This window comes from Anolis carolinensis, unplaced genomic scaffold (genome assembly GCF_035594765.1).
Source record: "Anolis carolinensis isolate JA03-04 unplaced genomic scaffold, rAnoCar3.1.pri scaffold_14, whole genome shotgun sequence".
Taxonomy (NCBI): Eukaryota; Metazoa; Chordata; class Lepidosauria; order Squamata; family Dactyloidae; genus Anolis; species Anolis carolinensis.
This window is the reverse complement of record NW_026943825.1, coordinates 6,139,050-6,166,469: the sequence shown is the minus strand read 5'-3', so window position 1 is coordinate 6,166,469 and position 27,420 is coordinate 6,139,050. Positions and strand designations below refer to the sequence as shown.

General features: G+C 44.7%; 2 protein-coding genes across 5 annotated transcripts in view; one reads left to right on the top strand and one right to left on the bottom strand.

Annotated features, from left to right (window-relative positions):
- The window catches only part of spindoc (spindlin interactor and repressor of chromatin binding), a 52,101-nt gene that overhangs the window by 4,767 nt on the left and 19,914 nt on the right, over window positions 1-27,420 (bottom strand). The window contains exon 6 of one of the 2 annotated variants that reach the window (XR_010001338.1): window positions 5,004-5,337. Coding sequence is in view for 1 of the 2 variants with exons in the window: in XM_062965501.1 (XP_062821571.1) it covers window positions 5,132-5,337 (206 nt within the window). In the remaining variant the exon portion in view is untranslated. Of the gene's footprint in view, window positions 1-4,866; window positions 5,338-27,420 lie in introns of those variants that run through there. The other variant, XM_062965501.1, reaches the window with a different exon arrangement.
- Window positions 23-26,511, top strand: LOC100566776 (dual specificity protein phosphatase 10). Of its 3 annotated transcripts, none has more exons than XM_008122463.3 (4): window positions 23-280; window positions 15,610-16,871; window positions 19,548-19,829; window positions 20,720-26,511. In XM_008122463.3, exons 2-4 carry the CDS (start codon window positions 15,623-15,625, stop codon window positions 20,983-20,985), a joined length of 1,797 nt encoding a protein of 598 aa, XP_008120670.1. In that variant the 5' UTR covers window positions 23-280; window positions 15,610-15,622; the 3' UTR covers window positions 20,986-26,511. The 3 variants fall into 3 exon arrangements, with proteins under 3 accessions (XP_008120670.1, XP_008120669.1, XP_003228735.1); XM_008122462.3 differs by lacking the exon at window positions 23-280 and adding an exon at window positions 9,081-9,610; XM_003228687.4 differs by lacking the exon at window positions 23-280 and adding an exon at window positions 9,082-9,627.

Genomic DNA, 27,420 nt, shown 5'->3' with positions numbered 1-27,420 from the left:
CACATTCTCCAAGAGAGCCGGGCCGCCCTCTGATTGGCTGGCGGTGATGTCACCCTTTTGGAGGCTCTTCCCTCCTCTGTTTCCCTCCCTCCCTCCTTCCTTCCTTCTCTCTCTCTCTCTCTGTCTGCCCTGAAAAGCTCCTCGTTGCCTCTGAGACCTGACCCTGAGCACCTGAGCCTCACCTGGGGGGCGATCTGGGCCTCCAAGGGGGTCTCAGACCCATCAGAAGAGCCCAGGACAGAGGGGGCCCCATGGATTTCAGCTTCAGGGTGTGATGCAGGTGAGTCCAGGGGGGTCTGTGGTGGGGGCTCTGGAGGTATCTGGGTTGGATCAAGACCTAGATACACATTGATCGATACCAATCACGATACCGATCAATGTCAATAACTATATCAATATCACTAACTATATTTCGAGGTCAACGATGGTATCGGTATCAACAGCTAGGCTCATGTCAATAGCAATATCTATTGATATCAATAACTATATCTATCAGTATCAATACCAACCAATGTCAATAGGTATACTTATTGATACTCATAACTGTATCAATATCAATGTCAATAACTGTACTTATCAATATCGGTATCAATATCAGTGTCAACCAATGTCAACAGCAATATCTATCGGTAGCAATAGCAATATCTATCAGTATCAATACCAACCAATGTCAATAGGTATACATATTGATACTCATAACTGGATCAATATCAATGTCAATAACTGTACTTATCCATATCAGTGTCAATATTATTGATATCTATCGATATCAATAATGATATCTATCAGTATCAATTCCAATGTCAATAGGTATACCTATTGATACTCATAACTGTATCTATATCAATGTCAATAACTGTATCTATCAATATCAGTGTCAACCAATGTCAATAACAATATCTATCAGTATCAATACCAACCAAAGTCAATAGGTATACCTATTGATACTCATAACTATATCAATGTCAATAACTATATCAATATCAGTAACTATATTTCGAGGTCAATGATGGTATTGGTATCAACAGCTAGGCTCATGTCGATAGCAATATCTATCAGTATCAATAACGATATCTATCAGTATCAATACCAACCAAAGTCAATATATCTATTGATACTCATAACTATATCAATATCAATGTCAATAACTGTACCTATCTATATCAGTGTCAACCAATGTCAATAGCAATATCTATCAGTATCAATAATGATATCTATCAGTATCAATACCAACCAAAGTCAATAGGTATACCTATTGATACTCATAACTATATCAATATCAATGTCAATAACTGTACCTATCTATATCACTGTCAACCAATGTCAATAGCAATATTTACCAGTATCAATAATGATATCTATCATTATCAATACTAACCAAAGTCAATAAGTATATCTATTGATACTCATATCAATATCAATGTCAATAACTATATCAGTATCAGTAACTATATTTTGAGGTCAACAATGGTATCAGTATCAACAGCTAGGCTCATGTCGATAGCAATATCTATCGGTATCAATAACGATATCTATCAGTATCAATACCAACCAATGTCAATAGGTATCCCTATTGATACTCATAACTATATCAATATCAATGTCAATAACGGTACCTATCTATATCAGTGTCAACCAACGTCAATAACAGTATCTATCAGTATCAATAATGATATCTATCAGTATCAATACCAACCAATGTCAATAGGTATCCCTATTGATATTCATAACTGTATCTATATCAATGTCAATAACTGTACCTATCTATATCAGTGTCAACCAATGTCAACAGCAATATCTATCGGTATCAATAACAATATCTATCAGTATCAATACCAACCAATGTCAATAGATATACCTATTGGTACTCATAACTGTATCTATATCAATGTCAATAACTGTACCTATCAATATCAGTGTCAACCAATGTCAATAACAATATCTATCAGTATCAATAGCAACCAAAGTCAATAAGTATACCTATTGATACTCATAATTATATCAATATCAATAACTATATTAATATATCTGTAACTATATTTTGAGGTCAACAATGGTATCGGTATCAACAGCTAGGCTCATGTCAATTAATATCTATCAGTATCAATAGCGATATCTATCAGTATCAATACCAACCAAAGTCAATAAGTATACCTATTGATACTCATAACTATATCAATATCAATAACTATATCAATATCAGTACCTATATTTCGAGGTCAATGATGGTATTGGTATCAACAGCTATGCTCATGTCAATAGCAATATCTATCGTTATCAATAACGCTATCTATCAGTATCAATACCAACCAATGTCAATAGGTATCCCTATTGATACTCATAACTATATCAATATCAATATCAATAACTGTATCTATCAATATTGGTATCTATATCAGTGTCAACCAATGTCAATAGCAATATCTATTGATACCAATAGCTATCAATATTGATCGATACCAATTGCGATACCGATCAATGCCAATAACTATATTTTGAGGTCAATATCAGTATCAACAACTATGCCGATGTCAATAATTATATCTATCAATAGCAATAAATATATCAATATCAATAGCTGTATCTATCAATATCAATAACTATATCAGTGTCTATATCAATGTCAGTTACTATAACTATATCAATAACTATATATAAATGTCAATAACTATATTTCAAGGTCAATAGTTATACTATAGCTATTGATACCAATATCAATGTCAATAACTGTATCTATCAATATCAACAACTATCTTTCAGCATCTATATCCGTATCAATTACTATATATATTATGGCACCTTTTGGGACCTGTCAATCACTATCGGTAGCTATATTTGTCAATATCTGTATTAATGATCAATGTCAGTAACAATGCCTATCGAGGTCAATAACTGTACCTTAAGATATCAACAACAACAACAACTCTTGATCTATGTCTATTGATCTCAATATCAGTAACTGGAAATCCTATTTATGGCATCTTTTGGGACCTGTCTATCAATATCGGTAGCTATATTGATCAATATCTATATATATCTATAACGAAGAGAGAGATTTGGGGGCCAGGAAGGAAGGGAGGGACTTGATCTCTTTTGATTCGCCGACAACGATGACAACGGTGTCCCCGAAGTGTGGGTGTTTTGTTTGTGTCGGCTGGCTGTCGGTTGTGACAGATTATCCTTTCTGGGGGGTTGCGTAGGAGGCGCCAGGCGGGAAGGCGCTTTGGCAAAGGGGAACAATGGGAGGTGTTAGCTGGCCCCGATTGTCCACATGCTTGTGATGCCACACCGGTGGTTCCGGGCCCATGCTGCTTCCTGCCTGGGGAGGGGAAATCCTTGGTTGGGATTACCATTGAATGGCCTTGCAGCTTCAAAGCCTGGCTCCTTTCTCCCTGGGGGATCCTTTGTTGGGAGATGTTAGCTGGCCCCGATTGTCCACATACTTGTGGATTTTAATGGTTTCTCTGTGTAGTTTGGCATGATGGTTGTCAGAGTGGCCACCTTGATTAACATCAAATGGCTTTGCAGCTTCAAAGCCTGGCTGCTTCCTTCCTGGAAGGGGGGAATCCTTGGTTGGGAGGGGTTAGCTGGCCCTGATTGTCCACATACTTGTGGATTTTAATGGTTTCTCTGTGTAGTTTGACATGATGGTTGTGAGAGTGGCCACTTTGATTAGCATTGAATGGCCTTGCAGCTTCAAAGCCTGGCTGCTTCTTTCCTGGAAAAGGGGGGGATCCTTGGTTGGGAGGGGTTAGGTGGCCCTGATTGTCCACATGTTTGTGGATTTCACTGGCTTCTCTGTGTCGTCTGACATGGTGGTTGTTAAGAGTGGCCACCTTGATTAGCATCGAATGGCCTTGCAGCTTCAAAGCCTGGCTGCTTCCTACCTGGGGGCGGGAAAATCCTTGGTTGGGAATTGCCATTGAATGGCCTTGCAGCTTCAAAGCCTGTCTGCTTCCTGCCTGGGGAGGGGAAATCCTTGGTTGGGAATTGCCATTGAATGGCCTTGCAGCTTCAAAGCCTGGCTGCTGCCTTCCTGGGGGGAATCCTTTGTTGGGAGGTGTTAGCTGGCCCTGATTGTCCACATGCTTCTGATGCCACACCAGGTGTTCCAGGGCCATGCTGCTTCCTGCCTTGGGAGGGCAAATCTGTGGTTGGGATTACCACGGAATGGCCTTGCAGCTTCAAAGCCTGTCTGCTTCCTGCCTAGGGAGGGGAAATCCTTGGTTGGGAATTACCATTGAATGGCGTTGCAGCTTCAAAGCCTGTCTGCTTCCTGCCTGGGGAGGGGAAATCCTTGGTTGGCATTGCAGCGTCAAAGCCTGGCTGCTTCCCTCCTGGGGGGGAATCCTTTGTTGGGAGGTGTTAGCTGGTCCTGATTGTCCACATGCTTCTGATGCCACGCCGGTAGTTCCGGGGCCACCGGTGGACGGGTTTTATATAGAGACGGCGGCTGCACACCATGGCTGACCTGTTTACACGTGTGCTTAGGCTCACATGGCGCTCTTTGCACATCAAAGGAGGTGCGCCTTGTTGCAAAACGCTGCCGATGCTAGAAATGTGCCAGCGACTAGTCCCAACCTGCAACGGGGTCAGGAAAGGTTTGCATATTGTCTAGAAATGCCTGTAATAATAATAATAATAATAATAATAATAATAATAATAATAATAATAATAATAATAATAAAGCAGGAAGGGGCAAACTTCATCTGTCCGGGTGTTTTGGACTTCAACTCTCACAATTCCTAACAGTCATGGGGTTTCTCTGTGTCAAGTTTGGTCCCGGTCCATTGTCAGTGGAGGGTCACTGTTTCTCTGGATGCGGGTGAACTATAACTCCCATAAATCAAAGTCAATATCCCTGAATTTATTATTATTATTATTATTATTATTATTATTATTATTATTATTATTTATATCCCGCTTTTCTCCCTCTTCGGACCCAAAGTGGCTTACAACATCTTAAAATCACATAAACAACAATCAGAGTACCGGGGACTCACAGGTTGAGAGTCTCTGGGATCGTAACACATCCGGATGTCTCTTGAGCGGTGATGGCAAGATCGTCAGCGTAGATGAAACTCTATGACGGCATATTATCAGATTAGATTTTCTTCTAAGGCTGCTTTTGTCAGAGTAATTTTGCAGCGCAGCAGTAGTTGGATGGAATCAGTGGAACGCAGAATGAAGTAACACCCAGAGACTTCGGTAAAACTATATACAAGTTTGTTGTATGTCTTTCGGGCTGGGTGGCCATGTTCGAGAAATATTCTCTCCTGACGTTTCGCCCACATCTATGGCAGGCATCCTCTGAGGTTGTGAGGTATGGAAGTTTTACTGTAAGCAGTAATAAACAAGACAAACAGACTTGTAGACAATGGACACAGGACTTGACTCTCAGCAGACAGCACTCAACTCAGAACAGAACTGAACTGATGCAATCATCAATGCACACACACTTGTGTCTGGATACTCCCTGGTTCTAGCCACACATCAAGGACATCACAGCTTCTCAGTAATTAACTCTTTCCAGTATGCAATCAGTATGCAATACAGGAAAGACACAAATTTCATTTAAACACTATCAATACACAAATTCCACATTAACAGCTTTGAAGTCACAGAACTATTTCTGGAGGACCGGGGACTCACAGCTTGAGAGCCTCTGGGATAGTAACATATCCAAGTGTCTCTTGAGCCGTGATGGCAAAATCGTCAGCGTAGATGAAACTCTATGATGGCATATTACCAGATTAGATCCGCTTCTAAGGTTGCTTTTGTCAGAGTAATTTTGCAGCGCAGCAGTAGTTGGATGGAATCAGTGGAACGCAGAATGAAGTGTCACCCAGAGACTTTGGTAAAACTATATACAAGTTTTACTGTAAGCAGTATAAACAAGACAAACAGACTTGTAGACAATGGACACAGGACTTGACTCTCAGCAGACAGCACTCAACTCAACTCAGAACAGAACTGAGCTGATGCAATCAGCAATGCACACACACTTGTGTCTGGATACTCCCTGGTTCTAGCCACACATCAAGGACATCACAGCTTCTCAGTAATTAACTCTTTCCAGACCATGTCACACTCTGGATCAGGGGTCCCCAAACTAAGGTCCAGGGGCTGGATGCGGCCCTCCAAGGTTATTTACCTGACCCCCGCCCTCATTTATAATATAATATTTTTATATCAGTTTTAATAATATATTGTATATACATATGATATTGATAATATTATCATTTTATACAATATAATACTAATAATAATAACATATACAGTAGAGTCTCACTTATCAAACACTCACTTATCCAACGTTCTGGATTATCCAACGCATTTTTGTAGTTAATGTTTTCAATACATCGTGATATTTTGGTGCTAAATTCGTAAGTACAGTAATTACTACATAGCATTACTGCGTATTGAACTACTTTTTTTTGTCAAATTTGTTGTATAACATGATGTTTTGGTGCCTAATTTGTAAAATCATAACCTAATTTGATGTTTAAAAGGCTTTTCCTTAATCCCTCCTTATTATCCAACATATTCGCTTATCCAACGTTCTGCCGGCCTGTTTATGTTGGATAAGTGAGACTCTACTGTAATTAATATTAATCATATGTTATATATTATATATAATATTACAGTATAGTGGTATAGTTCAATATAGTAATATATAATGCTAATACTGTGCTATGCTAAAAATATATTGTATGTTCATACAGCTGCTCTGAGTTCCCTTCGGGGTGAGAAGGGTGGGATATAAATGTAGTAAATGAATAAATAATAAATAAATTTTGGACTTAGGCTTGCCCAAATCTGAAAAGACTTGAAGACACACAACAACAACAATCCTAATTAATCTGACTATCTTATTGGCCAGAAGGAGGCCCATACTTCCTATTGAAATCCTGATAGGTTTATGTTGGTTAAAATTATTTTCATTTCTAAATATTGTATTGGTCTTTCATTGTTATTGTTGTTTTCCACTACAAATAAGATATGTGCAGTGTGCATAGGAATTTGTTCATTTTTTCCCCCCAAATGATAATTCGGCCCCTCAACAGTCCGAAGGATTGTGGACTGGCCCTTTGTTTTAAAAGTTTGAGGACCCCTGCTCTGGATAATGCAATCAGTATGCAATACAGGCAAGACACAAATTTCATTCCACATTAACAGCTTTGAAGTCACAGAACTTTAGACTCTATTTTGAAGCCTGTGCACTGTCATGGATTAAGGACTGGTGTAATCTAAAGCGAGAACACATCCTAAATTTAGAAGGTTTTGACTTGAGGCGGGGATGGCATGCGTACATATGGTACGATAAGAAACAAATAGAGAAAAACTTTGGGAATCATTTCATCCGCTCCGCCCTAATAAAAGTATGGGAAAAATATAAAAGATTCATGTATGTTAGGACCCCACTATGGATATCGCCGTTAGAAGAAAACAGCAGGAAATTATTAGGTTGGCCCGAATGGCCAACCTATAAAGAAATTCTATACAAGAGAGATGATAGTTATCAGATAAAACCTCTGGAACAAATTAAAAAGAAATATAAAAATTTGACTTGGCTTCAGTACGCCCAAATAAAACAAATTTTTTTGGTGGATAACGAAATTGGCTTCACTATAAATGAAAACTTCTGGGATAAGATCCTCCAAAATGATAAGAAAGAAATAACTAAGATATATGATAGATTATTAGATTGGATGAACGCAACAGATGAAGTCAAAAACTGTATGTTAAAATGGGCTAAGAACATTGGCAGATCAATAAGTATGGAGGAGTGGGAAGTCTTATGGAAAAAGAAACAAAAATATACCTACGCATGGGACTTAAAGGAGAATTGGTTAAAATCATTTCACAGGTGGTATATTACACCGAAAAAATTAGGAGAAATGTACAAAGAAACGCAAAACACTTGTTGGAAATGTAAGACTCATATTGGTTCATACTTTCATAGCTGGTGGTCATGCTCTGAAACAAGGAAATACTGGAAAATGATACACTTAGAATCTCAAAAAATGCTAAAGAAAACATTCCCATTGAAACCAGAATATTATTTATTGGGGCTGACAGACTTGGAAACAAATTTCAATTCAAATGAAGACAAAATCTTTACATACATCTCCACGGCAGCAAGGATTATCTTTGCGAAATACTGGAAACTACAAGACGTTCCAACTAAAGATGAATGGTTAGGAAAAGTTGATGACATTAGAGACATGGATGAATTAACATTTCTGTTAAGATCCTATAGAGTACAATCAACAAATAAGACTGACTGGAACTTATTTAGAGATTATATGGCAACTAATATCACTTAATTCCTTTTTTTTTGGATACTGGTAAAATGACTAGAAGACATACCCTGTTTCCCTGAAAATAAGACATCCCTGGAAAATAAGACCTAGTAGAGGCTTTGCTGAATTGCTAAATATAAGGCCTCCCCTGAAAGTAAGACCTAGCAAAGTTTTTGTTTGGAAGCATGCCCAATGAACAGAACACCAGAGCATGCAGGATCGGTAAATGTACATACCATAGAGTGTTATACATGAAAATAATGGTAATAACAAGAAATTCTTGATAGGATTCACCGTTTGTCTGGTTATGCTGGTTTGTGATGACAACTACAGTACAGTATATAATGTTCATTTTTTGTTCAACAAGAAATGTGAATTCTTCTTCATGGAAAAATAAGACATCCCCTGAAAATAAGACCTATAGCATCTTTGGGAGCAAAAATTAATATAAGACACTGTCTTATTTTCGGAGAAACACGGTAGGTTCTACCAGGACAAGACATAATATAATATAATATAATTTAATTACATTCTCATAAGGGACGAATGGAAGTACAAAACATGTTACATGTGCGTTAGATTTTTTTTTTCTTTTCTTCTCTCTTTGTGTAATTTTTATATATATATATATATATATATATATATATATATATATATATATGTATGTATGTATATTTTAAATCTCTCACCTCTCTCTTTTTTTAGTAATACTATTATTATATTATTATTTTTTTCTCTCTCTCCTTTCTTTAGTTTTTGTGTTGTTTGTGTTGTTTTTGTTAATGTGACACTGGTAAACTCAATAAAAATTATAAAGAAAAAAAAAGAAGTCACAGAACTATTTCTGGAGGACCGGGGATTCACAGGTTGAGAGCCTCTGGGATAGTAACACATCCGAGTGTCTCTTGAGCCGTGATGGCAAGATCGTCAGCGTAGATGAAACTCTATGATGGCATATTATCAGATTAGATCTTCTTCTAAGGCTGCTTTGAAGAACCTGGCTATCATTCCGAGCCAAACAATGATCAGGGACGATGGGAGCTGGTTTCAGAGACACCTTGAGAAGGCGAAAACGAATCCTCCAGACCCTTTGCCTGGCCTCTCCGGAGCTTCCTCTCCAAGCGACACAGCACTTCCAGGGCCAAGTGGTGAGCTCATGCCGGGCTGAAACCCGAGGAGACACATGCCCGCTTTGGGCACTGCCAGGCTATGAGCTCAAGGTGGTATTTTTAGAGGCAAGACATGACTTCACTCGGCGAAAGGGTGAGCAGAACGGCAACCCGAAGGGAACGCGGACAGGCTGGGTGAGTCTCTAGGCCAGGTAGGCGTCTTATTTTGTGCTTTCAAAGTCAGTCTTGAGCCTGAAAGAGTTGAGTTCTGTGTAGCACAGATCCAGGGCTATGCCCATGCTGACCCATCTGTGCAGAATTTATGCACAAGAGCCGTTTCGGGTCACCTCTCTGCCGTTTGGCAACTGGGCTCCAAATAGGATTCTGGAGTGAAAAATGTGTGGATCACTCCCTGCAAATATGTCACCCAACAAGTGTTTGCATGAAGGAGAGGAAGGATGTGGAGTGTGCAAATCCAAGCACGTGCTACGTTACACAAGAGTATAATCTTTTGCGTCTGCACATGCGCCGTGCTTACAAATTAAGTAACATTATAATTATAATTATTGTTGTTTTGGGTCAGAATCCTATCGTATCCTCAAATAGAGGAAAGCTATTGAATGGGTTCAATAAATTCAGGAGATTCCATGGTGTTGTAGTTTAGGCCACAGTTATTATCTGTGTTTATGATACTTGTTATCATTGTAGTATCACAGGTTTCATTGACTAGTTTTACACTGTTTTTGGTTTAATCGTGCCAGAAGTGACTTGAAAACATACTGCAAGTCGCTTCTGGTGAGAGACGTTGCTCAGGAGATGCCCAGATATGTCAGCATCCTACTGGGAGGCTTCTCTCATGTCCCTGGAAGCTAGAGCTGACAGATGGGAGCTCACCCCACCCTAGAAGTGACTTGAGAACATACTGCAAGTCGCTTCTGGTGAGAGAGAATTGGCCGTCTGCAGAGACATTGCTCAGGAGATGCCCAGATGTGATACCATCCTACTGGGAGGCTTCTCTCATGCCCCGGAAGCTGGAGCTGACAGATGGGAGCTCACCCTGCCTTAGAAGTGACTTGAGAGCATACTTTAAGTTGCTTCTGGTGAGAGAGAATTGGCTGTCTGCAGAGACGTTGCTCAGGAGACGTCTGGATGTGTCAGCATGTCCCTGGAAGCTAGAGCTGACAGATGGGAGCTCACCCCGCCTTAGAAGTGACTTGAGAACATACTGTAAGTTGCTTCTGGTGTGAGAGAATTGGCTGTCTGCAGAGACGTTGCTCAGGAGATGCCCGGATGTGATACCATCCTACTGGGAGGCTTCTCTCATGTCCCTGGAAGCTAGAGCTGACAGATGGGAGCTCACCCCATCTCAAAAGTGACAGAGTGAGAAAATTGGCTGTCTGCAGAGACGTTGACAACACAGTATCCACAAACCCAAGGAGTCGTGTTTGGCTCGAAATCGAGCCCGACTTATCCGAGACAAGGATACTGTGAGATCAGGCTGGCCAAAGCAGAATACTGATGTAATGCCTCTTCTATGTGTGTGTGTGTGTGTGTTGTGCGCCTCCTTTTGCAAGTGCTGTGGTTGCTGTCGCACCCGATCCCCCCGTGGTTGCCGTACACACACTTGATGGGAATAACAGTGCTGTCGCCACACATTAGCGTCAGGAGGCCAGGGCTGAATGTCATTCCTCGGCAGAAAAGCCCCCCGGGGAGAAAAAGAAGGAGGTGGGTTGTGCGCCCGTGTGTGTGTGTTTTCCTTGTGTGTGTAGCGACGGATAGCCAGCCGAAATGATTATTTTGAAAGGGGCGGAGGAGTCGGAATATGAGCCAACCAACGTGGAGTGTGAGATGGAGACATTCGGGTGGACAAAGAGATGGAAGCGAAGATCTCGAGGTAAAAATAGGACAGGGTCTCCGTTAGAGAGACTGAGACAAGAATGTCCATGATGATAAAAATCTATTCTACAGTATGTTAAAGCGCTGAGCGGCTGAACTTGTGGACCGAAAGGTCGGCGGTTCAAATCCGGGTAGCAGGGTGAGCTCCTGCGGTTAGCCCCAGCTTCTACCAACCTAGCAGTTCGAAAAGGTGCAAATGTGAGTAGATCAATAGGTACCTCTCTGCCGGGAAGGTAACGGCACTTCATGCATGACCTTGGAGGTGTCTATGGACAACGCCGGCTCTTTGGCTTAGAAATGGAGATGAGCACCCACCCCCAGAGTCGGGCACGGCTGGAGTTAATGTCAAGGGGGAAACCTTTACCTTTACTAAGTGGTGTAAGGTAAAGGTAAACGTTTTCCCCTAATTCTGACTTTGAGTTAGTGCTTGTTAAGTGGTGAGTGAATTAGAACCAGACATGCTGAGAAGTGAGGCTGAATGAGCCTTAAGAAGCATTGCTAATAACAAGGCAGCAGGAGACGACGGTATCCCTGACATGAAGTCCAGGCGTGTCCGACTCTGGGGGTTGGTGCTTGTTAAGTGTTGAGTGAATTAGAACCAGACATGCTGAGGAGTGAGGCTGAATGAACCTTAAGAAGCATTGCTAATAACAAGTCAGCAGGAGACGACGGGATCCCTGACATGAAGTCCAGGCGTGTCCGACTCTGGGGGTTGGTGCTTGTTAAGTGGTGAGTGAATTAGAACCAGACATGCTGAGGAGTGAGGTTGAATGAGCCTTAAAAAGCATTGCTAATAGCAAGGCAGCAGGAGACGACAGGATCCCAGCCGAACTGTTTACAATCTTGAATGATGATGCGGTCAAGATGCATGCCATAAAGGTAAAGGTTTTCCCCTGATATGAAGTCCAGGCGTTTCCTACTCTGGGGGTTGCTGCTCATTAAGTGGTGAATGAATTAGAACCAGACATGCTGAAGAGTGAGGCTGAATGAGCCTTAAGAAGCATTGCTAATAACAAGGCAGCAGAAGACGACGGGATCCCAGCCGAACTGTTTACAATCTTGAAAGATGATGCGGTCAAGATGCATGCCATAAAGGTAAAGGTTTTCCCCGACATGAAGTCCAGGCGTGTCCGATTCTGGGGGTTGGTGCTTGTTAAGTGGTGAATGAATTACAACCAGACATGCTGAGGAGTGAGGCTGAATGAGACTTAAGAAGCATTGCTAATAACAAGGCAGCAGAAGACAACGGGATCCCAGCCAAACTGTTTACAATCTTGAAAGATGATGCGGTCAAGATGCATGCCATAAAGGTAAAGGTTTTCCCCTGACATGAAGTCCAGGCGTGTCCGAATGAATGAATTAGAACCAGACATGTTGAGGAGTGAGGTTGAATGAGCCTTAACAAGCATTGCTAATAACAAGGCAGCAGGAGATGACGGAATCCCAGCAGAACTGTTTACAATCTTGAAAGATGATGCGGTCAAGATGCATGCCATAAAGGTAAAGGTTTTTTTCAGGCGTGTCTGAATGAATGAATTAGAACCAGACATGCTGAGGAATGAGGTTGAATGACACTTAAGAAGCATTGCTAATAACAAGGCAGCAGGAGATGACGGAATCCCAGCCGAACTGTTTACAATCTTGAAAGATGATGCGGTCAAGATGCATGCCATAAAGGTAAAGGTTTTCCCCTGACATGAAGTCCAGGCGTGTCCGAATGAATGAATTAGAACCAGACATGTTGAGGAGTGAGGTTGAATGAGCCTTAACAAGCATTGCTAATAACAAGGCAGCAGGAGACGACGGAATCCCAGCCGAACTGTTTACAATCTTGAAAGATGATGCGGTCAAGATGCATGCCATAAAGGTAAAGGTTTTCCCCTGACATGAAGTCCAGGCGTGTCTGAATGAATGAATTAGAACCAGACATGCTGAGGAGTGAGGCTGAATGACCCTTAAGAAGCATTGCTAATAGCAAGGCAGCAGGATTGTTTACAATCTTGATTTGACCTGCAGGTTCAGCAGCTCAGCACTTTGACACACTGTGCCGTCTCAAGAAATGGCACAGATACAACGGATTTCATGCTGTGATTCTGTATGGGTCTCTCATGCCCAAGCCCCCACTCCTCCTCCCCAGCTACCCCAGTGCTTTGAGTGAGGGACGGATGCGATTTTTGGAAGTGACTGGTTTTAATCTCTCCGAACCAGAGAGGACCGCCTTTGAATCTTCCTCCGAGACCCTGCGGGGAAATGGGGGGTTCGCCTCCATCATGCAGCTTTAATGGGGACAGCGGAGGGGAAGGAGGGATGCGTCAAGGAAGCTGAAACTGGGGGCGGATGGGGAAGGAGGCCAATCTGGAATCTTCCGTCCTCCTCACGCGATGTTGCGAAGATCTTAAGGCACAGGGGGAGAGGAGCGGGCACCCCAATACGTTCATCTTCTGTCATACAACGCTTGTTTTGCAAAATATGACCCAGTTTCTCCCCGGAATATTTATTTCAAGGTTGTTTTCGAAAGGAAGAGGGAGATGAAAACAGGGGGTTGTCAGATCGCCACCCAATCTCTGCTTAATAATAATAATACTAATTATTATTATTATTATTATTATTATTATTATTATTTTACGACATTGTATGACACAGCAAACAAGATAGATATGCTGGATTTTATATCACAAAATCACAAGTCAAACACTTCCCAAGTGTCTAGGACTGTGTGATGTATTTTCGGATGATGCGCGCAGATCCCAGTTAGGTGTCCTTTTGCAGTTGGCAGATCGTGATTTTGTCAATGTCTATTGTTTCCAAATGCCGGCTGAGATATTTTGATGTGCCCATCACCACCGGGACCACCTGCACTGGTTTCTGCCAGAGTCTTTGAAGTTCAATCTTGAGGTCCTGATAGCGGCTGAGTTTTTCCTGTTGCTTTTCGTCAATGCGACTGTCACCTGGGATGGCAACATCAATGATCCAAACCTTGTTCTTTTCCACAACTGTGATGTCTGGTGTGTTGTGTTCCAGAACTTTGTCAGTCTGGATTCGGAAGTCCCACAATATCTTTGCGTGCTCATTTTCCAATACTTTTGCAAGTTTGTGATCCCACCAGTTCTTTACTGCTGGGAGGTGGTACTTGAGGCATAAGTTCCAATGAATCATTTGGGCCACGTAGTTGTGCCTCTGTTTGTAGTCTGTCTGTGCAATTTTCTTACAGCAGCTGAGGATATGATCAATGATTTCGTCGGTTTCCTTGCACAGTCTGCATTTTGGGTCATCAGCTGATTTTTTGATCTTGGCCTGAATTGCCTTTGTCCTGATGTCTTGCTCCTGGGCTGCAAGGATCAGGCCTTCTGTCTCCTTCTTCAGGGTCCCATTTGTGAGCCCTGAGCTGCTGAACTTGCGGACCAAAAGGTCCCAGGTTCAAATCCCGGGAGCGGAATGAGCGCCCGCTGTTAGCCCAGCTCCTGCCAACCTAGCAGTTCGAAAACATGCCAATGTGAGTAGATCAATAGGGAAGATAACGGCGCTCCATGCAGTCATGCCCATGGCAACATGACCTTGGAGGTGTCTATGGACAACGCTGGCTCTTTAGCTTAGGAATGGAGATGAGCACCAGCCCCCAGAGTCGGTCACGACTGGACTTAACGTCAGGGGAAACCTTTATTTATTATTTATTTATTTTCAATATTTATATTCCGCCCTTCTCACCCCGAAGGGGACTCAGGGCGGATCACATTACACATATAAGGCAAACATTCAGTGCCTTAACATAGAACAAAGACAAGACAAACATGGGGCTCCGAGCTGGCCTCGAACTCATGATCTCCTGGTCAGAGTGATTCATTGCAGCTGGCTGCAGCTGGTTGCGCCACAGCCCAGCCCTTTACTTCTTAATAAACTGCTTTTTTTCGTGTCAGGAGCAACTGGAGTTGCTTCTGGAGTGAGAGAATTGGCAGTCTGCAAGGACGTTGCCCAGGGGACATTGCCCGGATGTTTTGATGTATTACCATCCTTGTGGGAGGCTTCTCTCATGTCCCCGCATGGAGCTGGAGCTGATAGAGGGAGCTCATCCGCGCTCTCCTTGGGTGGGATTCGAACCTGGCAGCCTTCAGGTCAGCAACCCAACCTTCAGGTCACAAGGCTTTTATCCCCTAGGCCACCGGAGGCTCCAATAAATTTGTATTTCTGAATAAACTACTTTGACTTTCACGTTTGTTTTCTTGGTGGGTGCCGTGAGCAAGGCGAAACCCCGCTGAGGTGTTAACGTACTGAATTCCATTTCTCTCTGTCCCTTTCTCCAGCTCACCTTTCCCAATGCCTCCCTCGCCACTGGAAGAAAGGATCGGCGTGCTGCAGAGACCCAAGACCTTGGCCTTGCGCCTCAACCACAGCTTTGGGCACAACGGCGGCGGCGGCAGCGGCGAGAAGCAGCGCCAGCCCTCTCCTCCTCTGCCGCCTTCTCCGGCTTGCAAAGCGTCCAGCCAGGCCCCGGCGGCTCCCAAGGGCGAGGAAGCCCGCAGGGGTGCCGTCCTCCAGCCCAACCATTCCCACACCATCGACATCAAGCTGACCGTGGGGGGCGGCCAGGCCCGGGTCCCGCCGGAGCGGAACCTCTCGCTGCAGCTGGACCTTAAGCAAAGCGGCGAGCGGCAGGGCGGGGTGCTGGCCCCGCAGCTGAAGGTCTTCCTGCCCCAGGCCAAGCTCAAGAAGCGGTGCTTCAAGGAGAACTCCAAGCCGGTGCTGGACACCTCGGCCAGCTCCTCCTGCCTCTCCAGCCCGGCCAACACCATGCACCCCTTGAAATGTGGCTGCCGGGGCTGCTGGCGCCTCATGCGCTGTGACGACGTGGGTCCCAAGTCCGGCTTGCGCTCCTTGGGCTGCTTCTCCTGCCGCTCCAGCCTGCGCTCCCTGAGCTGCTCCAGCTGCAGCCCGCCGTCCCTCAAGAAGCTGGGCTGCTTGCCCTGCGCCCCGGCCGCCCTGCGCTCCTTGGCCTGCCTGGCCTGTAACCCCTCGGTCAAGTCGGGCAGCTCCTCCTGCAGCTTCTGCAGCAGCGACCCCATCGTGGCCTACGACCCCCGGCCGGGCTCGTCCCCGGCCCCCAGCTGCTACGGCGGGGACGACGACGACGACTACAGCGTCCGCACCATCTGGCCGGACGAGCTGGCCAAGAAGATGACCAAGACCCGGGCGCAGCAGCAGCAGCCGACGACGGCGCCGCACCACCAGACGTCCCCCCTGATCCTGGACTGTCGCAACTTGGTGGAATACACCAAGAGCCATCTTCAGGGGGCCATGCGCTTCGGGGTGGCCGAGGTGGCGGGCCGGCGGCGGCTTCAGCAGGGCAAGTTGGCTATGCTGGATTTCCTCTCCTCCCGAGGGGGAGGCTGCGATTGCAGGGACTCTTCGCTCCAGCGCCTCTGGCCCAAGGAAGCCGGGAACAGCGCCGGACTCGATCCTGCCCCAGACAGCCCCCCGCAACCGCACAAGACCCAGCCCTCGCACAACCTGCATCTCATGCTGAACCTGCTCAACAAAGACGGGCCAGAGGAGCCCGGCAAGAGAGGTGAGTGGCAGTAGTGGCCGGAGGCTCTTGTAACGAAGTGTGAATATTTTTTAGTTTACAGATGTCATGTTTAATTGCATTTTAAAAGGGTATTAGAGTCACCAGTGCGGGGGGGGGGGGGGGGGGATGATAGCCAGCTCAGCATTCTGAGGCACGTTGCCATAGTAACGAGGGCGGAGCCAACTGCTGTTTGGAGAAAAAGGAAGGAATGTTTTGAAGACAGTTCAGTCTGTGCTCTGTTGATGTTCAGGGAAGACTGATCCTAAGTTAGGGGATCAGGGAGATTCGATGATTTTGAGTCAGTTTAAAATAAGTTTTGTGACTTATTTTAAGTTAGTCTGTGCCCTGCTGAGGTGCAGTTGGGACTGGTTCTCAGTTGGAGAATCAGGGTGGCTCAAATGTTTGATTTTGAGTCAGGTTAAAATAAGTTTGGTGGCTTATTTTAAGATAGTCTGTTTCCAGATAAGGAACAGTCTGTGATTGTAATTCACAGGGTGACTGCAGTTTAAAGCAGTAGGGAAAGAAGTTTGAAACACCTCAATATAGGGTTGTTGTATGTCTTTTGGGCTGTGTGGCCATGTTCCAGAAGTATTCTCTCCTGATGTTTCGCCCACATCTATGGCAGGCATCCTCAGAGGTTGTGAGGTATGGAATATAGCTTTGCAACTGTTAGTCCAAGTGCCTCTAAAAAGAAGTTATAGTAACTATTAAGCCTGTGCCTGAATAAACGTGTTATTGTTCTTTTTAACATCTCAGTCTCTGACATATATATTACTATCAAAAAGCAAAGAAGAAAAAGGAAAAAAGCCAAATTTTTTTTAAAAAGTCTCCTCTCTAAGTAGCCAGTGGCTATATCTTCCAATAGTGGTGGCAAGAGTTGATAATCCCCTTAACATCTGGTGGCCGCATTATAAACATCCTTACATTTGGTGACAGCTTTTAAATAAAACATCTTTAATAACTGGTGGCAGCGGATATAAAATAAATAATAATATAAATATAATTAATCAATAGAAACTCATTCACTACAACTCCCAAATGTCAAGGTCCATCTCCCCCAAACTCCACCAGTGTTCAAATCTGAATATTGGTCGTGGGAGTTGAGTGTGCCAAGTTTGGTTCAGTTCCATCGTTGGAGTTCAGAACGCTCTTCGGTTGTAGGTGAACTAGGAATCTCAACAACTACAACTCCCAAACGACAAAATCGCAGCCCAGAAAATTCCCAGAAACCCAGTGATTCCCGCCATGAAAGCCTTCGACAAGGCAATAATTTTATTTCTTACCATGGGAGGGGTCCGGCTTGAGTTTCCTTTAGCAACCACCCCTCGAGCACCTGCTTCTCGCCCAGTGAACCAGAATGAACTCTGCCCAGCTGGTCCCATGACATCATGACTCTTTCACATTTTCCTGCCATTTGAATCCATTGCTCTGTGTCCTCGTCTCAAGTTTCACCCCCTCCTCAAGGGAACATCCTTAAACGTGTTATCGGACTCTTTCATGGCCGGAACCATTGGGTTGCTATTTTTCTCTATTATTATTGGTATTGCTACATTTATTATCTTACTCTATTAATTTTTATTACATTTACTATTTTACTCTCTTATTGTTACTTTTACATTTATTTACTCTATTTTTATTAATACATTATTTTACTCTCTTTATTATTACATTTATTATTTTACTGCAATTATTATTATTATTACATTTATTATTTTACTGCAATTATTATTATTATTACATTTATTAGTTCACTCTATTATTATTAAAAGGATACATAACCACATTTTACATTGAAGATAATGAAAATAATGATTTAATCAGAGTTGAACAGTCAGATCTTAAATTACAGTTTGATGTAAAGATTCAAAAACATTTAAACTACTGAGGCCTCAATTAATGTAATTTTATTGGTATCTCGGCTTATACTGGAGTCAATGTTTTCCCAGGTTTTTTTGTGGTAAAATTAGGTGCCTCGGCTCATATTCGGGTATATACTCAAGTACAGTAGAGTTTCACTTATCCAACATTCACTTATCCAACATTCTGATTATCCAACGCAGTTTTGTAGTCAATGTTTTCAATACATCGTGATATTTTGGTGCTAAATTCATAAATACAGTAATTACTACATAGCATTACTGCGTATTGAACTACTTTTTCTGTCAAATGTGTTGTTAAACATATTTTGGTGCTTAATTTGTAAAATCATAAACTAATTTGATGTTTAATAGGCTTTTCCTTGATCCCTCCTTATTATCCAACATATTCACTTATCCAACGTTCTGCCGGCCCGTTTATGTTGGATAAGTGAAACTCTACTGTATATATACGGTATGTCTCGATAGGATGCCTCATGAACTTGAATGTCTACTGTAGTTGTTTTTCTTTATTTCTTTATCCTATTATTGATGTGCTTTGATTGTTGTTTACGTCATTTTAATATGTTGTAAGCCACTTTGGGTAAGCCACTTTCCATGTAACGTTTTGTTTTGCCAGCTGTCAGCTCTAGTTTGTAGTGCGGTTTATTATTATTATTATTATTATTATTATTATTATTATTATTATTATTATTATTATTAGTGGCACAACAAGTCCCTCCCCATTGAACCACTGCCTTATCACAGTGCTTCCTTGCCACGTGCATTGACCCCTTTTGCTTTTATGTTTTGACCACAGAAGGTACCGACAGCCCCGACGACTTGGGCCCGCCACTCACGCCTGACTTGGAGAATGCCGAGCTGAGCCCTATCCTGCCCTTCCTTTTCCTGGGCAACGAAAGGGACGCCCAGGACCTCGAGCGGATGCTGAGCCTCAACGTGGGCCACGTCCTCAACGTCACCACCCACCTGCCCCTCTACCACGCTGACAGTGGACGCCTCCGCTACAAGCGCCTGCCCGCCACGGACAACAGCCGCCAGGACCTGCGCCAGTACTTTGAGGAAGCCTTTGAGTTCATCGGTATGAATTATTATCAGTCTTCGGGTTCAATGCTCCAGTGGGATTCCTTCCCAGGTCATCCTCAGAGCTCGAGATGCTTGTCTGTTCTTAAGGTGAAAAAGCACATGTCAGTGTTTTAGATGGATTAGGAATCGGTTGGTTTTCCCTGTAATAAGCAGTAAGAGCATCTAAAGCTTCGGAAAGCTTCTGTTCAACCCTTTCAAAGCTCTCTGCTCGAGCACTGATGGCACGATCGTCAGCATAGATGAAACTCTCTGTCCCTTCTGACAGTGGCTGGTCATTTGTGTAAATGTTATACATTGATGGAGCAAGCACGCTCCCCTGAGGCAGGCCATTCTCCTGTTTTCGCTACATGCTTCTCTTGTAGTATAATGCTGTCAATCCATCTGGACCCGGAGCCTTTCTCATCTTTATCTCGGAGATGGAGCCTCCGGTGGCCTAGGGGATTAAAGCCTTGTGACTTGAAGGTTGGGTTGCTGACCTGAAGGCTGCCAGGTTCGAATCCCATCCAGGGAGAGCGCGGATGAGCTTCCTCTATCAGCTCCAGCTCCATGCGGGGATATGAGAGAAGCCACCCACAAGGATGGTAAAACATCAAAACATCCGGGCAATGTCCTCTGGGCAATGTCCTTGCAGACGGCCAATTCTCTCACTCCAGAAGCAACTCCGGTTGCTCCTGACACGAAAAAAATAGCCTTGTCAATTCCCATCATTGAGATCGGGTCTTCAAGTCTCTTTCTTTGTTCTTCATTAAGTGTGGGAAGGTTTTATTTTCCAAATGATTACCCAGGAGTTGTGGGAAACTGATTTGCTCTTGTCCTGGTTGGTAACTTCCTCTTTTCCAACTCTAATATTTGTTTCTTCTCTCTCCCTCTTTCACCCTGCTCCAGAGGAGGCCCACCAGAGCGGCAAAGGGGTCCTCATCCACTGCCAGGCGGGGGTCTCGCGCTCGGCCACCATCGTCATCGCCTACTTAATGAAACACACGCTGATGACCATGGGTGACGCCTACAAATACGTCAAGGGACGGCGGCCCATCATCTCGCCCAACCTCAACTTCATGGGACAGCTGCTGGAGTTCGAGACGGATCTCAACGCCGGCGTCACACCCCGCATCCTCACCCCGAAACTGGCCGGAGTGGAGACCGAAGTGTGAACAACAATCCCGGGTGTGGGAGGGGGGGGGGTGAGGGCGACCTCCGGCAATCTCAGGGCTAGGAAGAGGTGTGCGTGGGGTGTGTGTGTGCGTGCAATAAGGGACCGACAAACTGTGTGGTACTGGACAATAGCTCAGCTGAAGCAGTGATGCGAGCATTGGTTGGGTGGGCAGCTTCGAGGCCACTGAAAAGCCATTGCTGCAACAATACAAATAGATGGGTTTGGGGTTTTTTTTTCGGTGGGTGGGATGCCTTTCTACTAGTGGTGTGCGTTGTCTCGTTTCATTTCTGACTTTCGTTGTAGGGCACGAGCCGTTTTCGGAAAGCCTCCCGAAATTGGGAGGGTTGTTTTCGATTGTTTTGTTTCGGAGGCCCGAAAATCGGCCCATTATGGTGGGCGGCTTCCCACAAACTGGCTCCCCTTCCTGAGGCGTTTGGCTGTCTGGCAGGCACTGCACTTCTTCTCTTCCTTGTCCTCCCTGCCTCCCACATGCCCACAGTGCCCCACATTAACTCACGGGAGTCATGGCCAGGCAGCCCCACATCCAGACCTCAGCAAGCAACTCGGAGAGTGTGGTGGGCGCTCGACTGCAGGCAGGCACTGAGAGGCACACACAGGCTTCCCAGGTCTGCCTGCACACCCCACGCCCCACAAACTCTCCCTGGAAAGAAAGTGTGCTCAGTGCCTCAGCAAGCAACTCAGCGAGTGTGGTGGGCGCTTGACTGCAGGCAGGCACTGGCTTCCCAGGTCTGCCTGCACACCCCAGGACACACAAACTCTCTCACTTTCTTTCCAGGGAGAGTTTGTGTGGCGTGGGGCATGTAGGCAGACCTGGGAAGCCAGTGCATCATGCCTCTCAATGCCTGCCTGCAGTTGAGCGCCCACCACACTCTCCGAGTTGCTTGCTGAGCCACTGAGAGGCATGCACAGGCTTCCCAGGTCTGCCTGCACACCCCATGCCACACAAACTCTCCCTGGAAAGAAAGTGTGATCAGTGCCTCAGCAAGCAACTTGGGAGAGTGTGGTGGGCGCTCAACTGCAGGCAGGCACTGAGAGGCATGCACAGGCTTCCCAGGTCTGCCTGCATGCCCCACGCCACACAAACTCTCCCTGGAAAGAAAGTGTGTGTGTGGCGGGGCATAGGCAGTCCTGGAAACGCACACTCGCCTCTCAATACCTGCCTGCAGCTGAGCGCCGACAATCACACCCACACAAAACATGGAAAGGAGGGAGGGGAGGTGGTTCCTTCCGCCCTGATGATGAGCTCCGGATGTGGGGCTGCCCGGCTGTGACTCCCGTGAGTGAACGTGGGGCATTGTGGGTGCAAGGAGGGAGGAAGAGGAAGAGAAGAAGTGCGCACGCATGAAATTTCGGCACCAGATGAAAGCAGGCTTTCGTGTCGAGCTGAGTTTCGTGTGGGAAGGGGAACTTTCTGAATAAACGAAAGAAACGATACGAAGGAAGTTTGCGCACATGCCTACTCTCTACACTTGCCAACCAATAAGCACTGACGAAACCGATGTTATTTCTATGTAGAACTTTCTTCTCTCAGCCTCAGTGTATTGGGATTGGGAGGGATTCGAGATGTGCGCATGAGAGAAATCTCATTGGGTTTAATTTATTGGGATGGGAAGCGTGTGTTTGTGAAGATGTGAAGTTTCTGCTCATCTCTCCCCTCCTCGGTCCAGACTACTTCCCGTTCAACCAGGACGGAGAACATTTTTATGGGGTCGGGGTTGTCTCAACGCATGTGTATGAGTGTGTATATTACGGGAGGGGATGACAATGCGAGGGAGACGCCCTCCTTCCACAGTTATCAGAATTTAATGCTCAGGATTATGACTTCTTCTAGGTAGATGTTTTGGTGTGGATGAATGGAAAGATAAGAGCCAGGATAATTTACAACTCCTTCCCCGTTTTTGCTGCTGGTGGTTGTGAGACCGGGCATCCTGTGCCACTGTCTTATTTATTTATTTGAGCTCTCCTACTGCTTGGCTTCTTCTTTGACCACCGATCTGTTGACTGAATCTTCAAATGGTAGTATGGTGGAAACTGGAAGATGTGCTTGCGAAGGGGGCACATTGACTGTCTCGCTCTTGCACACAGTTTAGGCACTTCCCCTTCTCAGGGTATCGATACCATTGGGATTGTCTTCCATGATGGAGGCCGTACTTACGAGCGGCGTTCACTAAAGGTTTCCCCTGACCCACTTCTATTTATCACAGGACGCTGAAACCGCACATGTGTCAGGATACAAGTCTCTTTATGTGACGTGCCAATTGGCAACCCGGAACTGATCACGGTCTTGATTGTAGAGGTGCTAACGTAGTGAGAGGTTATAACGGAATACAGAGCAGTCAAGTTCCTTGACTTGAAAGGCCGGATGCACACCAAAGGAGACGTTTGTTCGATGAGATGAAAGAGGTTGACGGTGATGATTCCCCATCATATGACGTAGTGAACAACTGGCATCGTCAATTCCAGTGTGGTCGGACTTCGGTGAAAACAGCTCCAACTCCAGGGCGACCTGCTATTGATGAACCCACCATCTGGCAAGTGGAGATTGCAATTTTGGAAAATCACTGTGTAACCATTCGCCACCTAGCCCAAAATGTCAAGATTATTGCGGATTATTGATGATAAATGGAGCCAAGAGTCACCCGCAGAACAGTGACGTACCACTCAGGTTTGCAGAACAAAGAAAAGAGATACAGGAACGATCAAATAAACAGTGGTATTTACAATGGTCCCGCTGATTCCTTACAGAAGTCCACAGTCATAAACAGTCCTTTCTCAGTCCACAAATCTGCTTCTGAGAAGGATACAGCCCTGTTTCTCCGCCCTCTTTTCTCAGCAGCAAACAGGCCTCGAAAATAGCAAGGCAGAGTACACAGCTATCTTCTCTAGCTGTACTCAGTCAGCACTGAAAAAAACTTGTTCAAACTGGTTCTACAGCAGCAGAACAGAAACAGTATCAAATCAATTCTCAGGTCTTTGCAGCCCCAGCCATTCGACTTCATGCACTTCATTTTCCAGTTGACACACATATAGCACAGTATCTTTGCAAACCATGACAAAGATGAGTGTGGGATCTGTGGAAAAAATCATCCAAGACCATCTTCACATGTATAAGGTATGCGCCGGCTGGGTTCCCCATGGGCCCATAACCAAATGTCAGAGTAATTTACGCAGCGCAGCAGCAGTTGGATGGAATCAGTGGAACGCAGAACGAAGAGACATCCAGAGACTTTAGTAAAACTATATACAAGTTTTACTGTAAGCAGTAATAATCAAGACAAACAGACTTGCAGACGAACACAGGACTCTAGGCAGACAGGACTCGACACAGAACTGAGAACTGAACAGAACTGATGCAATCAGTAATGCATACACACACTTGTGTCTGGACACTCCCCAGTTCCAGCCACACATCAAGGTCATCACAGCTTCTCTTTACAGACTATAGTACACTCTGGATGATGCAATCAGTATGCAATACAGGCAAGACACAAATTTCATTTAAACACTATCAATACACAAATCCCACATTAACAACCTTTTCCGAAGCAGGAGCGAGTCGAATGCCATGGAAACCAGGAGGACTTTTCCAACAGACTGATCACACCGGATGAAAGCTGGGTCCATCACTATGATCCTGAGACGAAAGTCCAGTCGATGGGATGGAAGCCTCATGACTCCAAAGAAGGCCCATGCCCAACTCGTGGCAGGCAACGTTCACAGTATTTTGGGATCCGCACGGAGTCGTATGGATGGATTTCCTAACAAAGTATTTTTCAGGTGATGAGACTGATTTCCGAAGTCACAGTGTGGCTTTGGGAGCAACTTGTCGAGGAGGTGTTGACAGTTGCTTCAAAAGAAGTGGAGAGAAGGACTCAGAACTGGGCCAAGCTTCGTTGCTTTCAGGCCACTGGAAGTGGTCAGGGGAAATCTTGAACAAACGCCCCTCGTAAGAGGATGGAGTGGAATAGTTGGGGAGAGCAATGAAGGAATCCAAAAGAGTCACCCCTAACTTGTTGTACCACACCATCCATACTCTGGGAGATACGGGAATTGTAGTCCAAGGCTCTCGGAGGGCAAACATTGTAGGAAGGCTACCTCCCGTAAAGTTCGTTTTGGGTTTCTTGGGAGTCAAAAGAATCGGGTGTGTGGTTCTTCCCTCGCACCACTTATCTCGAAATGCAATATATACATATATTTTTGTTGTTGTCGGTTGCTCTTGAAGTGTCTCCTTCCTCTTCTCTCCTTTTCCCATGCCGTCTGCAGATGTTGTTTGGTTGCCTTGTTCGAGCGGTCTTCCAAGGCAGTCTTTTCTTGAGACGGTTGAGTCCGTTGACATTAATGCCGGCAGAGGCATCCATGTGGCTTCAGGGCCTACGATACGGAGTTGGTGAACACGCAAAACGGCCTCCAAACTGTGAGATAATGCCGGGAGCAGGCAAAGAGTCCTTCCCCTCGCTGTATTGTAATTTCTTAAATCCTGTCTCCAAGTGTCCCCAAAGTGCTCGCTGGTGCGATTTAGAGCCAACTAGGAATCAAAACAACCCAGCTGTATGTGTCAGGAGCAACTTGAGAAACTACAGGTTGCTTCTGGTGTAAGAGAATTGGCCGTCGGCTAAGACGTTGCCTGGATATTTTGACGTTCTACCATCCTCGTGGGAGGCTTCTCTCACACCCCTGCATGGGGAGCTAGAGCTGACAGGCGGGAGCTCACCCCACTCACCCTAGATTTGAACTGCCAACCTTTTGGTCAGCAGTCCTGCTGGCACAAGGGTTGAACCCATTGCGCCACCAAGTTGCTTCTGGTGTAAGAGAATTGGCCGTCGGCTAAGACGTTGCCCGGATATTTTGACGTTCAACCATCCTCGTGGGAGGCTTCTCTCACACCCCTGCATGGGGAGCTAGAGCTGACCGGCGGGAGCTCACCCCACTCACCCTAGATTTGAACTGCCAACCTTTTAGTCAGCAGTCCTGCTGGCACAAGGGTTGAACCCATTGCACCACCGGGGGGAGGGCGCTCCAAGGAGAAAGTAAGACTGAAATTTTTAGACAAATGAGTGAATTGAAAACGTTCAACTTTAGTAGGCAACTTGCAACTTCTGTTTCGGCCTCCACTGGAAAGTAACGTTGTCCCACAGTTGCAACAGCTTTGGCTGCAGCGGTGCACGACCTGGTTACCCACACCGCCCTGGTTCCTGGTGACTATTCGTGCAATGTTTCTCCTCCCTTTTGGAAAATTTTGTACTTGATAGTGATGCCCCCACTCGCCCAGTTAGGCAAGAAGCAGGCGTGACCCGAGACGGATAGGGCAGCTTCCCTTAGATGTGTTCAGACGATCTTTTCCCATAGCCTCCCACTCTGGAGTTGTAAGGACATATGGGGACGGGGGGCTGCAATAGAATATTCCCCTTTCCTTGCTGTTTCTCTTTGGATCTTGTCTTTGTTATTTATTGGGCTCAACCAGTGGCCCCTGCTGTAATTTATTAAACATATTTCTGTTTTGTAATCGGATTCCTATCTTTTTTTGGGGGGGAAACGGAGACCCCGCGTCGTGGAAAGAGGATGCTGCAAAAAATCGCCGACATCGTGTTGAAGGTTTTCATGGCCAGAATCACAGGGTTGTTTTGCATTTCCAGCCAAGAAGATAGTTCCATCTTGTCTCCTGTGACATAGCAACATGCTGTGCTAATTTTATGTACATATATATATATATATATATATATATATATATATATATATAATTTGGGCCCCTTGTGGTGGCGCAATGTGTTAAAGCACTGAGCTGCTGAACTTGCAGACCGAAAAGTCCCAGGTTCAAATCCCGGGAGCAGAATGAGCGCCCGCTGTTAGCCCCAGCTCCTGCCAACCTAGCAGTCCGAAAACATGCAAATGTGAGTAGATCAATAGGTACCACTCCGGCGGGAAGGTAATGGCCACATGACCTTGGAGGTGTCTACGGACAACGCCGGCTCTTTGGCTTAGAAATGGAGATGAGCACCAACCCCCAGAGTCAGACATGACTGGACTTAATGTCAGGGGAAACCTTTACCTATATATATAAAATTTATAATAATTTATAAATATATAATATATTGCATATACATATAATATTGATAATATTATAATGGAATACAATATTATACTACTAATAATGCAATATAATAATATTAATTATATATTATATATTAAATGTAATATTACTAATAATATTACTATATAATGATATAGTACAATATACTAATTTAATGCTTATATTGTGCTATGCTAATAATATATTGTATGTTCATTTGATTTGTAAGCCGCTCTGAGTCCCCTTCGGGGTGAGCAGAGCGGGATATAAATGTAGCAAATAAATAAATAAATAAATTTTCCCAGGCTGTATGGTCATGTTCCAGAAGCATTCTCTCCTGACGTT

Bases quoted from the DNA above. Each gene is read 5' to 3' on its own strand.
- LOC100566776 (XM_008122462.3), top strand. From the start codon at position 9,549: ATGACTTCACTCGGCGAAAGGGTGAGCAGAACGGCAACCCGAAGGGAA. The intron at 16,872-19,547 runs GTGAGTGGCAGT...TTTTGACCACAG, and splicing joins AGAGGAGCCCGGCAAGAGAG to AAGGTACCGACAGCCCCGAC. The intron at 19,830-20,719 runs GTATGAATTATT...ACCCTGCTCCAG, and splicing joins GGAAGCCTTTGAGTTCATCG to AGGAGGCCCACCAGAGCGGC.